This window comes from Phoenix dactylifera, unplaced genomic scaffold, assembly GCF_009389715.1.
Source record: "Phoenix dactylifera cultivar Barhee BC4 unplaced genomic scaffold, palm_55x_up_171113_PBpolish2nd_filt_p 000354F, whole genome shotgun sequence".
Taxonomy (NCBI): domain Eukaryota; kingdom Viridiplantae; phylum Streptophyta; class Magnoliopsida; order Arecales; family Arecaceae; genus Phoenix; species Phoenix dactylifera.
Genome location: NW_024067812.1, coordinates 428707 through 442428, shown reverse-complemented (window position 1 = coordinate 442428; position 13722 = coordinate 428707). Strand labels below are relative to the sequence as shown.

At 40.5% G+C, this 13722-nt stretch overlaps 1 protein-coding gene across 2 annotated transcripts; it reads left to right on the top strand.

Annotated features, from left to right (window-relative positions):
* Positions 1–9966: 9966 nt before the first annotated feature.
* Positions 9967–11201, top strand: LOC120105741 (nucleolar protein 56-like). 2 transcript variants are annotated; one of them, XM_039118467.1, is made up of 4 exons: positions 9967–10387; positions 10475–10683; positions 10790–10875; positions 11105–11201. In XM_039118467.1, exons 1-3 carry the CDS (start codon positions 10183–10185, stop codon positions 10865–10867), a joined length of 492 nt encoding a protein of 163 aa, XP_038974395.1. In that variant the 5' UTR covers positions 9967–10182; the 3' UTR covers positions 10868–10875; positions 11105–11201. The 2 variants fall into 2 exon arrangements, with proteins under 2 accessions (XP_038974395.1, XP_038974396.1); XM_039118468.1 differs by having other exon boundaries at positions 11142–11200.
* The last annotated feature ends 2521 nt before the right edge of the window (positions 11202–13722 follow it).

The following is a 13722-nucleotide window of genomic DNA, read 5'->3' as shown; positions in this document are numbered from 1 at the left end:
CCTTCATCTGGACCATTGGATGGCTTTCTGGATGAAGGATCTGGTCCACTGGTTAGCGCCTAAATCTGGACCACTGGATGGCTCTCTGGATGAAAGATCTGGACCGTTGCTCAGCGCCTGAATCTGGACCACTGGATGGCTCTCTGGATGAAAGATCTGGACCGTTGCTCAGTGCCTAGATCTGGACCATTGGCTTTGATTCACTGCATTTGGGCCCTTGGATCATCAGGATTTAAGAGGGAGACATGAGAAAGAAGTTGATACACCCTTCTCCTTAGCACCCCATCATGATGGGATGCATCTCTTGGCACATGCCTCATCATGATGAGGTGTGTGGATGGGATGCATCCCTTTATGATGCATCCCTCCATCTCTTATAAATAAGGAGGTGCCTTGGGGTTCTAAAGATCATCCAAGAAAAGCCTTTCCTTCTCTCTCCCTTATCCCTTCTTTCTTACAAGTCTCTCTCTTTTGTCCTAACCCAAGACAAGAGGGTCTTCTTTAGGACAAAAAGGCTAGTGAATGTTTTAGAGGTAGAAAGGAAGAAGTGAAGGAAAATCAGCCAATTAAATCCTTTGGAAGGATTGAACAATTAGAATCAAGTTTTGGTAGAGCTAGAGTCTTGAACCCATTCCTGTGTGGATCAACATCGGAGGGTGAACATTTGGGCACCTTAGGACATCTTCAGATATATTGGATATAGCGTGATTAGGTATTCTTCTATACCAAGATTATATTTTCTACATTATTTGGTTATACTATTAAGGCGATCTTGGCTTATTAGGGTTTCATATAATGGGTTTTATAAGAAAATTTTATAATCCCGTATCTTCCGCTGCGCCCTAGGGCACTGGGAAACCCTAACAGAACCTATTACAGCCAATCTATACTACATGGACCCATATGTCTAGAGACCATGTATATGTGCAGTCAAACTACAATAACCTCACTGTGAGTAGCCAAAGCACCGCAGGTCAAAGGACCAGTCACACTACTGCAACATCAAGCAAGTCACTGACGAGTGGATAGACATCCAAGTGACTTCTTGTCTTGGTCACGCTCAGTACCCTTGTTCTTAACAAGCACCTGCACTATTACTTTAGTGTCGCCATACTGTGGACTCGAGTCTCGTCCATCCATAAGGAAAGCAATGTGTGCACTGATCGGATCGATCACCGTCCTCGTGATGATCCATTGATCAGGAGCATTCAGAAATTAATCACCAATGATGCATGGCTCAAATTCTTAACTCTTAAGAATATGCATCATCATCTTATTAATTCTTGGACGATTCATAGACACATAAACATTATGAATGAAAAAGATGCCTTTTATTTATTCAATAATAAATAGTCAAGTACAAAATTATGTCCTAGAATTAACAATGTGTTAGCCAGATTGGCTTCTAGGGTATACATCTAACAATCTTCCACTTGCACTAAAGCCAATTAGTCATATATCTAAGTCCCATCTTCTCAAGGTGGGCTTCAGTCTTTTGCTGACTCAGCTGCTTAGTGAATGGGTCTGCCACGTTGTCCGCGGAGTCTACTCTCTGCACCTCGACATACTTCTTCTCAACATAGTCGCGTATGAGGTGGAAGCGCCGCTCTATATGCTTGGACTTCTGATGAGATCTTGGCTCCTTAGCAAGAGCTATGGCGCCATTATTATCGCAGTAGAGTGTTATGACATCTGATGACATTACATCCAATTCCACAATGAATTTCTTGAACCAGAAGCCTTTCTTAGCAGCTTCAGAGGCGGCGATGTATTCAGCTTCCATGGTAGAATCAGCAATGATCGGTTGTTTAGAACTTTTCCAATTCACCGTACCACCATTGCACAAGAACACATATCTAGATGTTGACTTCCTATCATCGACATCAGTCATGAAGTCTGAATCTGTGTACCCTTCTACCTTTAACTCTGATGATCCTCCAAAGACCAAGAATAAATCTTTAGTTCTTCTCAAGTACTTAAGAATATTCTTCACAGCTGTCCAGTGTTCTTCACCTAGATTCGACTGATATTTGCTTGTGACACTCACAGCTAGGGCTATATCAGGTCGTGTACATAGCATGGCATACATGAGGCTCCCTATGGCCGATGCATAAGGGATCTTGCTCATGCGTTGAATCTCTTCAGATGTGTTGGGGCACATCTTCTTGGAGAGATGAATTCCATGCCTAAGGGGTAAGAGACCCCTTTTGGAGTTTTCCATGCTGAACCTTTTCAGCACTTCTTCTATGTACATCTTCTGTGATAGGCCAAGCATCCTTTTAGATCTATCTCTATAGACCTTTATCCCCAAAATATAGGATGCTTCCCCAAGGTCTTTCATGAAGAATTCTTTTGACAACCAGACCTTGACCGAGGTTAGCATGGGAATATCATTCCCTATCAGGAGGATGTCGTCCACGTACAGTACGAGGAACACGATAGCGCTCCCACTAACCTTCTTATAGACATATGGTTCCTCTTCGTTCTTGATGAAATCAAACGTTTTGATTGCATCATTGAAACGAGTATTCCAACTCCGAGATGCTTGCTTTAGTCCATAAATGGACATTTGCAGCTTGCAGACCTTGTGATCTCCATCACTGAAAGTGAAAGCCAAAGGCTGCTCCATGTAGATATCTTCATCAAGATATCCATTCAGAAAAGCTGTTTTCACATCCGTCTGCCAAATTTTATAATCATAAAATGCTGCAATGGCAAGCAATGTTCTGATGGATTTTAGCATGGCTACAGGTGAAAAGGTTTCCTGATAGTTAATGCCTTCACGCTGACTATACCCTTTTGCCACCAGCCTTGCCTTATAGGTCTCTACCTTTCCATCCGAACCTATCTTCCTTTTGTAGATCCATTTGCAGCCAATAGGTACAATACCTTCTGGTGGATCCACTAAAGTCCAGACTTGGTTGGAATGCATGGAGTCTAACTAGAGATGGGCACTAGGCCGGGCCGCCCATGGCCCGGCACGGCCCGACACAAAACGGGCCGTGCCAGGCACGGCCCGCTTACTACAGTAACGGGCCGTGCTAGATAAAAGGGAGCCGGGCTGGGTTACCACTTTCTGGCCCGCGGGCCGAGCCCGACACGGCCCATAAGGGCCTGGGCCCGGCACGGCCCGCGGGCCAGCCCGGCACGGCCCATAAGGGCCTGAACCGAGCCTGGGCCGGGCCAGGCACGGCCCGTCCCCCTTAAAATAAATGAAAATAAATTTTTTTAATAAATTAATAAATATTGAAAACTAAGGATTTATTAATATAAAGCCACCTTAATGGTGGAGGGTTTGGCATAGACCCCTACCAGTTTATTAATTTAAATCAAAATGGTACATGAAGGGAGGTTTGGACTTTGGATCTTGGTCTGACCTCCAGAATACAATAAGAAAGGAGGAAAAATAGAGATGACTCACTTTAACAATTAAAAAATAAAAATATATAATTATAAAAAATTAAGAAATCTTACTAATCATCAGTGATTCAGTATTCACTATTCAGTAGTGTTTGTATCATCATCATCAGAGGATGTTGTATTATGTCCACCGTTATCTTGAAGTCTCGCCTCAGCATCCAACCAATCTTTGAAGCAGAGAAGCATCTCAACCATTTCGCCAGTCATCCTACTTCTCTTTTCGTCAAGAACACGCCGACCTGCACTAAAAGCGGATTCCGATGCTACTGTGGACATCAGCACAGCTAAAATATCGCGTGCAATTGCAGACATAACAGGATATTGATTTTTAACACTCTTCCACCAAGATAATACATTTAGACTCTCTATTTGATTTTCATCACATGCAGACTGAAGATCATTTCGTAAATAAAATTCTAGTTCACTACTTAAAGATGAAGAAGATGAAGATGAACTTGAAGCATGTGTGTGTTTTCTCTATGCAATGAATGAAAAAATAGATGACGAACGAGAACTACTAGAAGAAGAAATAGAGCTTTGTACGGAGAATCTAGATCCATGAATTTTTTCATCATATATAGCATAAATATCATAAAGAAGTTGTTTTACCTCAATTTTAGCAGGTTCAGGATCTTGATTCATATTTTCATAGTATGCATCAAGCAAAATTAGCACGCCATTCAATTTAACTCTTGAATCAAATACAGCAGCTAAGTTATGCATAGGACATATCTTGTCCCAATATTCATTCCATTTAGATTCCATTTGTTCAATAATAGGCATTAAAACATCATCAAATCTATGTTCTGCAAATTTTTGACTAATTATATATGCTTGTTGTAAAAATGAACATGAAGTTGGATAATAAATACCAGAAAGAACATTAGTAGCATTATAAAAACTAAGCAAAAAATCTTCCAAAATTTTTCCTTTATTCCAATCAGTTTCAGTCAATGTAAAGCCTAATCCACGATCATTAATATATGCACTTAATAAGTTTTTATATGGGTATGCATCATGTATCATGCTATATGTTGAGTTCCAACGAGTAATTACATCAAGTTTAAATTTTTTAAAACGTTTACCATGATTTATACATAGTTCCTTAAATTCTGGAAGTCTTGATCTTGAAGCATGAATAAAAGAAACTGCATTTCTAATTTTTGAAATCACATCTTAAATCATTCCTATGCCAGCTTGAACAGAAAGATTTAAGATATGACATGTGAAGGGTTTTAGCATGTTATAATGCGCAGCGGAAGCTAGGGATTTTAAAAATTTCTTGATAAAATTCCTATGCATGAAATCCTTTTAAGCCTAGATCACCTTAATGATTACAATCAAATGATATAAAATAAATGCAGAATTAGTAGAATACCTCAAACGCTAATCCAAAGTGTACAATCTCCACGAGGCGTCCAAGTGTCCGACCTCCAATGGTGATCCACACGAAAACTTGATCAAGACTTTAGCTCCAAAGACTTTTGATCCTTAATGCAGAATTCTTCTAAAGAACTCTAATGGCTTGCTTTCCTTCCTTTCTATTTTTCTTTAGCCTTCTAAAATCACTTCTAATCCTTTTGTCCTAAAGAAGACCACCTTGTCTTGGCTTAGGACACACTAGAAGCAATGCTAGAAAGAAAGAAACTAATGTAAGAAAGAAAGAAGAGAGGAGTGGGGTGGAATTGGAATGATGAAACCCATGGAGTGCTAACCTATTTATAATAGGTGTAGGGATGCATCTCCAAGGGATGCATCCCATCCACACATCCTCTCATGAAAGGGCATCATCTAAAGGGTCATATCAAATAAGAGGAGGTGCAGATCAAGTGAGGAGGTGTATCAAATGATATGTCCTTTCATGTGGTGCCATATTTTGACCAAGTCAACATCATATGCTAATCACATGTCCATCACGCCTCACCTCTTGATCTTTCATGATGATGATCCAAGGGCTCCAATGCAAGGCGCCATTTACTTGACCCATTATGTCTTCATCCAATGGTGGGATTAAGATCCAATGGTCAATTATGATAGCCATCCTCTAACCCAATCCAATTGGGTTAAACCAACTCTCCATTATGTCTTCATCCAACGGTAGATCAAGATCTAACGGTCTAGATTGAATGATTTATTAAATCTAATCCAATTAGACTCAAACCAAGCCAATTAGGTGCCAACTCTTGGCTAACCCATATTAGAAGATGATCTAATCAAATTAGATCAATTAAGAATCAGATTCGAATCCAATTCGAATCAAGAGCTAAGGGTTTGCAACACCTGCTAGAATGTCTATCTTGCAAACATGATCTAATCCAATTAGACCCTTAATAAGTTTTCTTGTGTGTGACCCATTGGGTTCCATACTTAGCCAGCAATAGGTGTGAGTGCAAGTTGACCTAACTTGATTAGAACTCTTCTAATCGATTTAAGTCCAAACTGTGCGAACCCAAACATAACAATTAGAATCCTTTCTAATTGGTGATCGAATTAAACTCTTTAATTCGATCAAACCTATAAGACAAGATTGACGTCTAGCAACGTGTCATGTCTACCCGAAAAATATGAAATTTGGTGGAAATACCAAAAATACCTTTCAGTGGCAAGTTACCGTGCAATTCAATCCTTTAATCAAACTGCATCCCGAATATGTATATGAGTATGAATATATGTCAAACTCAATTTTATATTCATATATTTCTCAATCTTCTAATGATAATTCGAATAATGAAATATTAGAAACTCTTTCTAATTTTCATTGTGCTTTGATCAAAGACTTTCTGAATTATCATATGATTAGAATAAATAGGATGCGATCTTCTCTTACTAGAAGTGATTAATTCCTTGTTGACCTACTCATAACCTTCGTACACATTCCACCATATCCAGAAGACCTCGTACATAACTTATTATCATGAATGAGTGGAAACCAAAATATGGATTTATGTGCACAAGATACTATGGTGATCTCAGGTCAAAGGATCAGTTGCACAACTCCCACTAAGAGAATCATCTTTTGACATGTAAGTATGACTTCATAAGATTTCTCTTTGTAGGTCAATTCAGTGAACTCATTTCTCTAATGAGCACCCACATCTTTGTATTAGTGTCTCCACACAAGTGATTGTGAGATCAATCACCCTCTGCATCGAGCATACATAAGATGTGCCAGTCTTTCCGGTAAACATTGATCCTCGACTCTATGTACCAATGACTGGGAATATTTAAGATTAAGATTTTAAGATTTTAGGTCTCACTAGTATGATCTCATCATAGCCTCAAAATCATTGTCTTAATCTAAGAGGTTCATCACAAATATAATCAACAGCATATGATGAAACACAATGCCTTTATTTATATTAAATGTCATGTACATGATTTGGAAAATCAAAAGAAAATCCTTCACAATACATATTGCGATTGGCTTGTAGGGCATCTACTCTTTCAATCTCCCACTTGCACTAAAGCCAATCGCCCTTATATTTCATCCCCATACAATCGAGGTGGCGATCGAACTGCTGTTGTGGTAGAGCTTTAGTGAATGGGTCTGCTGAGTTGTTCTTTGTGTCTACTCGTTCAATGATTATGTCTTGTCTCTCGACGATCTCTCGAACGAGGTGGAAGCGTCTTAGAATGTGCTTGGATTTGTGATGAGATCTTGGTTCCTTTGCTTGAGCAACCGCTCCAGTGTTGTCACAATAAACTGGGACTGGTCCAGCAATCTCAGGAACTACTCCCAACTCAGTGATGAACATCTTCATCCAGACAACTTCCTTAGCGGCTTCACTTACAGCGATGTATTCTGCCTCAGTAGTTGAGTCAGCTACAGTTTGCTGCTTGGAACTCTTCCAGCTCACTGCACCACCATTTAGGGTAAAGACATACCCTGAAGTGGACTTGCTATCATCTGGGTCTGATTGAAAACTAGAATCAGAAAATCCTTCTAGTTTCAACTCAGATCCTCCATAAACTAGAAAAATATCTTTAGTCCTTCTTAAGTACTTAAGAATATTTTTCACAGCTATCCAATGATTTTCTCCTGGATCAGCCTGGAATCTGCTTGTTATGCCTAAGGCATAAGCAACATCAGGCCTAGTACATAGCATAGCATACATAATTGATCCTACTGCCGAAGCATAGGGAATAGAATTCATTCTATTCCTCTCTTCAGATGTCTTAGGAGACATCTTCTTAGAGAGACGTATGCCATGACTCATAGGTAAGTAACCTCTTTTACTTCCTTCCATGCTGAATCTTTTCAGCACACGATCTATGTACTTAGATTGGGACAAGCCTAGCATCCTTTTAGATCTATCCCTATAGATCTTTATACCAAGTATATAGGATGCTTCTCCCAAGTCTTTCATGGAAAAGCTTTTTGATAGCCAAGTCTTGACCGATTGTAACATTGGAATATCATTTCCAATGATTAGTATGTCATCTACATACAATATTAAGAAGACAACGGCACTCCCACTAGTCTTCTTGTACACACATGGTTCATCCACATTTTTGATAAAACCAAACTCTTTGACTGTTGTATCAAAACGGATGTTCCAACTCCTCGATGCTTGCTTTAATCCATAAATGGATCTCTTAAGCTTGCATACTTGATTTGCTCTCCCACTTGAGACAAATCCTTCTGGCTGTGTCATGTAAACCTCTTCCTCAAGATAACCATTAAGGAAGGCGGTTTTGACATCCATCTGCCAAATTTCATAATCATAGTATGCAGCTATTGCAAGCAAAATCCGAATAGATTTAAGCATGGCAACTGGTGAAAAAGTTTCATCATAGTCAATTCCTTGCTTTTGCCTGAAACCTTTTGCCACCAATCTAGCCTTGTAGGTTTCTACTTGGCCATCTGCTCCAATCTTCTTCTTATAGACCCATTTGCAACCTATAGGGTTTACACCTTCTGGTGCATCAACCAAAGTCCATACTTGGTTGGTATACATAGAGTCTATTTCGGATTTCATAGCTTCTAACCATTTGTTAGAGTCATTACTCATGATAGCTTCTGAATAGGTCAGAGGATCATCATTTTCGACGATGTGGGCTTCATCATTCACTACAAGAAAATACACTTTCAGCAACCACTTTCGGCGACTAAATGAATAGCGGTCGCTGCAAATAAGCTATTTGCGACCAACATCCTTGTTAGTTACTGAATGATTGTCCTACACCGACTAAATGCATATTTGGTCGCGGAAAATCAAAACCAAGTTGGCGGGGTGGAGGTAAAACGTTTGGCGACTAAAGTTTGGTCGCTGAAAATAAGGCTATCTGCGACCAATATTCTTGTTAGTTACTGAATAATTATCATACACCGACTAAATGCATATTTGGTCGCGAAAAAGCAATACCAAGTTGGCACGAGTCCAATATTTCGCGCAGGCTGGAGGTAAAACTTTTGGCGACTAAATTTTGGTCCTTAAAGGTTCACCTCCAGCGACTAAAAAAAAATTAGTCCAGGAAAACTTTTACGAATAGCGCCTTTTTTCAATGAAAAAATTGGGCAGAAAGTTTGAGTTTTTTAGTGACCAAACTTTTGGTAGTGGAAGGTTCCCGTAAAACCGAACGATGTTGTACTAGCCCCTGTAAGATGCTAATTTCTAAGTTCAAAAAAAAGAACTGTTTATTTTCAAACGGTGCCGTTTAACACACTACCAGAAAACAAGCATATAGTGACGGAAAACTAGTGACGGCCCGTTATCAGTCACTATTTGTGACAGAGTAGTGACAGATAGGAATTTAGTCATCGTAGTATGAACTTAGTGACAGATTAATGACAGACCGGTCACAGAATGTGCGGGTAGGATGGACCCTAAAACTTAGTCTGCATCGTAGTGACGGGGTATCTGTCACAAAACTGGTAACCAAAATTGCAACCAGACAGTGACAAATTCAGCCGTCACACAAATTGTAATCCAAGTGTTTATAAATTTTTAAAAAATTATTTTTGGTAGTGACGGATTATTGACAGAAATTTCCGTCACCAAATTTAATTTCTAATTCTAAAAATATTAAAAATATTATTTTTGAATAATTATAAATTAAAAAAAGTAAAAAGTGAGAATTTCAAAATGGAACAAAGTGTCCCCCCCCCCAAATCACAAAACACCATGCCCCCCAAATCACAAAACACAGCAAGATTGTTTCTAATCATAATTCCTATATTTTAACGGAATCAATGCCCATGGAATGCTTATGTCTAGAAAAAGCCTATGCATTTTTTGCTTTGCAAAAATGTGAACACGACAAACTGCCATAAAGAAAAATAGGTAAAAAGAAGAAGAAAAAAAAGAAGGGGTGGGGTGGGGTGGGGTGCTAGGGTTAGTGTTGGTGGACGCCACGTGCTTGTGTGGGACGCCCGCTGGCCTTTCCTTTCCGATTTTCGACAAAAATCCCAAACCCCCTGCACGACGAAGCGGTTTCACGAGCCGCTCCACCACCCACCCCCCCCCCCACCCCCCCCCCCCAAACCCTGCAGCCGCCCCTCAACCCGCGCCCCCCCCCCCCACCCCAAACCCCGCCCTCCCCCCAACCCCCTTCTTGATCGAGTTAAAGATTCCTGGCGGGAAACTGGGAGGAGAACTGAGGCCCGTAAAAACCTAGCTCCCTTCCCCTTTCTCCTCAAAACCCTACCTCCACTTCTCCTTCCTCGCGCCTCCAAAACCCTAGCTGAAAACCAGAGGGGAGAGGGAGGAGAAACCCTAGAATTCCAACCTTCTCCTCGTCAAAGCCTCGCTCCGTCGGGCGATGGCGCTCTACCTCCTCTTTGAATCCGCCTCCGGCTACACCCTCTTCCACGCGTACGGCCTCGACGAGATCGGCCAGAACACCGAGGCCATCCGAAACTCGGTCCTCGACCTCACGCGCTTTGGCAAGGTGGTCAAGCTCGTCGCCTTCCACCCTTTCTCCTCCGCCCTCGATGCCCTGAACCAATGCAGCGCCATCTCCGAAGGTGAGCTCCGAACCCTACCTTCCCCCCCATCTGCTGCCCATTTGGGGTTCGAAGTTAAATTTATTCGATTTTGTTGCAGGCTTCTAGGGCTCATGACCGATGCGTTGAGGAACTTCTTGGAAATCAACCTTCTGAAACCAAAAGAGGGGAAGAAGGCTAAGTTCAGCCTCGGCGTTGCAGAGCCCAAGTTTGGGTCTCAGGAAGTGACCAAGATTCCTTGCCAGAGCAATGAGTTTGTTCTCGAGCTCCTTCATGGTGTCAGGTTGCACTTTGATAGGTTCATTAAAGACTTAAAGGTTGGATTTTTGTCACCTGATTGAGTAGTTTATATCTGCTATAAGTTATACTGGGTTTTCATGTAAAGATGATGTTGTTCTGTTTATTTTGTCTTTGTGGTTATAGCCATCAGACTTGGAGAAGGCTCAGCTGGGTTTGAGTACAATCATTGTTCAGGATCTCGGTCATTTGTTACAACAATGACTATACCGGTAATATGTTTTTGAGTATGTACTGGTTATATTTTTAGTGAACTGCCTGTGAAACAGTCTATGGGATAGTTTTGGCTATTGTAAGATAAATAATTTGCTGCAAGTAGATTTTTTATTCTAGTTTGCTGCAAGTATATTTTTGGAATCCTTTTATGCAAGTAGATCTGACAGTTATTCTAGTTTTCTTATTTTGTAGTGGCTATATGCTAATCTAAATTACACTTTGCAGCTGGAGTTTAATAGTTCTGAATATCTTGAATTTTCAGAATTCTATAAGAAAACTCATACCAAGAAGAACAAAGAGTGAATTGATCCTATTTGCGCCGCGAAACATGTAGGTATCTAAAATCTCAATAATTATTTAAATCAGTTTCTGCTTTTGTAAGGTTATATACATTTAATTCTGTTGTTACCTTTGCATGGACAGTCAAAGATGTTGAGCTTGCGAGAAGAATCTTCCCAATCCGGTGTGCAATTAACATCAGAGGAGATGTATAGGCAGGCACTTGGATGAATAGCAAGATCAGATATTTTTAGAATTTTTAATTTATATTTTAATGTGTTTGGTGATGATTATCACCTTAACATATGGTATGGATGAAACATTGTGATGTATGGTTAATAGGTATGCTTGACTTTAGACTTATAGATGATGATATTTATAATGAATGATTATGGATTCTCCAACATTATGTATACTTCTATTTGGATGAGAAAATGTATTGTGCAATATGGATATTGGATAGGCTGTGTTGGTTGTACAGAATTTGGAACGAGCCCAAAAATAAATATTAAGCTTATAATTTGAATTGTTAATTAAATACAGGTTAATACTTTCTGCCACTAAAAAATGTTTGTTGCCAATGCATTCAAATACATTCTGCGACCAAACTATTGGTGGGGGAAGATAGACATTCAGTGACCATTTTTTTGGTAGCGGAAGACAAACCTTCCACGACCAACTATTTGGTCGGTGTTGAAATTAGCGACAACAGATTTGGTCGCTGATAATTTTCTTCGGCAACCAAATGTTGGTCGTTGTTGGTGTACCTTAGGTGACCACACAATATTGGTCGCCAAAACCTTTCAGTGACTAGGGTTCGGCGACGAAGGGTATGCTAGTCGCGAAAAGGTTTCGGCGACCAAATATGGTTATTCGGCGACTAGAATCTTAGTCGCTGAATATGTATTTTCTTGTAGTGATTCTCAATGACAAACCCATATCTCTTAGGTGCATTTCGCACTCTATCTGACCTTTGGAGAGGAGATGTGTGTTGTGGTTGTACTTCATCAATGGGTACATCTGGTTGAAGAATTTCTTGTGTTTCTATTTGTAGGTCTTGAACTTCATTAAGTTCAATTCTTCCTTCACTGTCCTTTTCTAAGATAAACTCTTTTTCTAAGAAAGTGGCATGCCTACTAACAAATACCTTTTGTTCAGTAGGGTGATAGAAGAGATATCCAATACTTTCTTTGGAATAACCTATAAATGTACATTTATCTGATCTAGCACTTAGCTTATGTCCAAAATTTCTTTTGACATATGCTTGGCAGCCCCATATTTTAAAATATTTAAGATTGGGCTTTCTACCTTTCCATATCTCATATGGAGTACTAGATACAGATTTTGAAGGTATCCTGTTTAGCACATATGTAGCAGTTTCTAAGGCATAACCCCAGAAGGAAATAGGAAGATCTGTAAAGCACATCATGGACCTTACCATATCTAATAGAGTACGATTCCTCCGTTCAGCTACACCATTTAGTTGTGGCGTATACGGAGGTGTCCATTCAGAGAGAATGCCCTTTTCTTTAAGATGATTTAAAAATTCACTAGAAAGGTATTCACCTCCTCGGTCAGATCGAAGGATTTTAATACACTTTCCGGTTTGTTTTTCAACCATACTTTGATACTCTTTAAACTTATCAAAGGCTTCGTATTTATGTTTCATAAGATACACAAATTCGAACCTTGATAAATCATCAGTGAATGTGATGAAGTAAGAGTATCCACCTCTAGCTGGAGTTGTCATAGGACCACATACATCTGTATGTATAAGTCCTAATAACTCACTTGCCCTTTCTGTTGGGAACCCGCCCACGCCGCTGATATTTCAAAAATTTTTCAGATGGCAGCGGAATCGGCATGCACGGGATCTACGTTCATCGCATGAACGTTGTTTTCGTGACCTTTCGTAATTAGGTAAGAATTAAAACTTTTAAAACTATTAGGAAGATCAGATTTTCACCTTGCGCGGGTAGATGATCACCGCAAATCTGAATTCGTGGTTTTTGGAAGAGGGTTCGCTTGAAGCCGTTCAAACGTCCGGCCTCTACGGGTATCCACACGAAGCAGGATCCGATCCAAGCTTTCTATCTCACCGGGGTGCTAGCTCCCTTGCAGAGATAACTTTTGATGGCTGATCTCCTCTCTTTCTTTCAACTCATGAATGTACTTGAGAGGAGGAAGAAGAAGGAAGAAGAAGAGGAAGAAGCAAGGCCCCTGCAGCCTACTTTCTTTTTCCTGCGTTGGAAGGAGGAAAGGAGGAAGAGGAGGGCGCCATGGCTTCTTTTTCCCTTCTTCTTGCTGGCGGCTGAACCAAGGGAGGGAGAGGGTGGCCACGTGATGGAGAGGAGGGGGATTCCTATTTCCATTAGGTCAGCCCCCAAGAGTCCTCCTTTTATAACATCTAGGGCTCCTACAAGTTAGGAGCCCTTGATGTATTACCAAGAGGGGTGCCGGCCCCTCTTGTTGCCGCACCAAGAGATCCAAGGAGGAGGGGCGTGAGCCCCTCCCTCTCATGTTGCCCTAATCCTCATCTAATGAGGATTGGGAGGCCCTAATGT

Bases quoted from the DNA above. Each gene is read 5' to 3' on its own strand.
- LOC120105741 (XM_039118467.1), top strand. From the start codon at position 10,183: ATGGCGCTCTACCTCCTCTTTGAATCCGCCTCCGGCTACACCCTCTTC. The intron at 10,388-10,474 runs GTGAGCTCCGAA...GCAGGCTTCTAG, and splicing joins ATGCAGCGCCATCTCCGAAG to GGCTCATGACCGATGCGTTG. The intron at 10,684-10,789 runs GTTGGATTTTTG...TTGTGGTTATAG, and splicing joins GGTTCATTAAAGACTTAAAG to CCATCAGACTTGGAGAAGGC.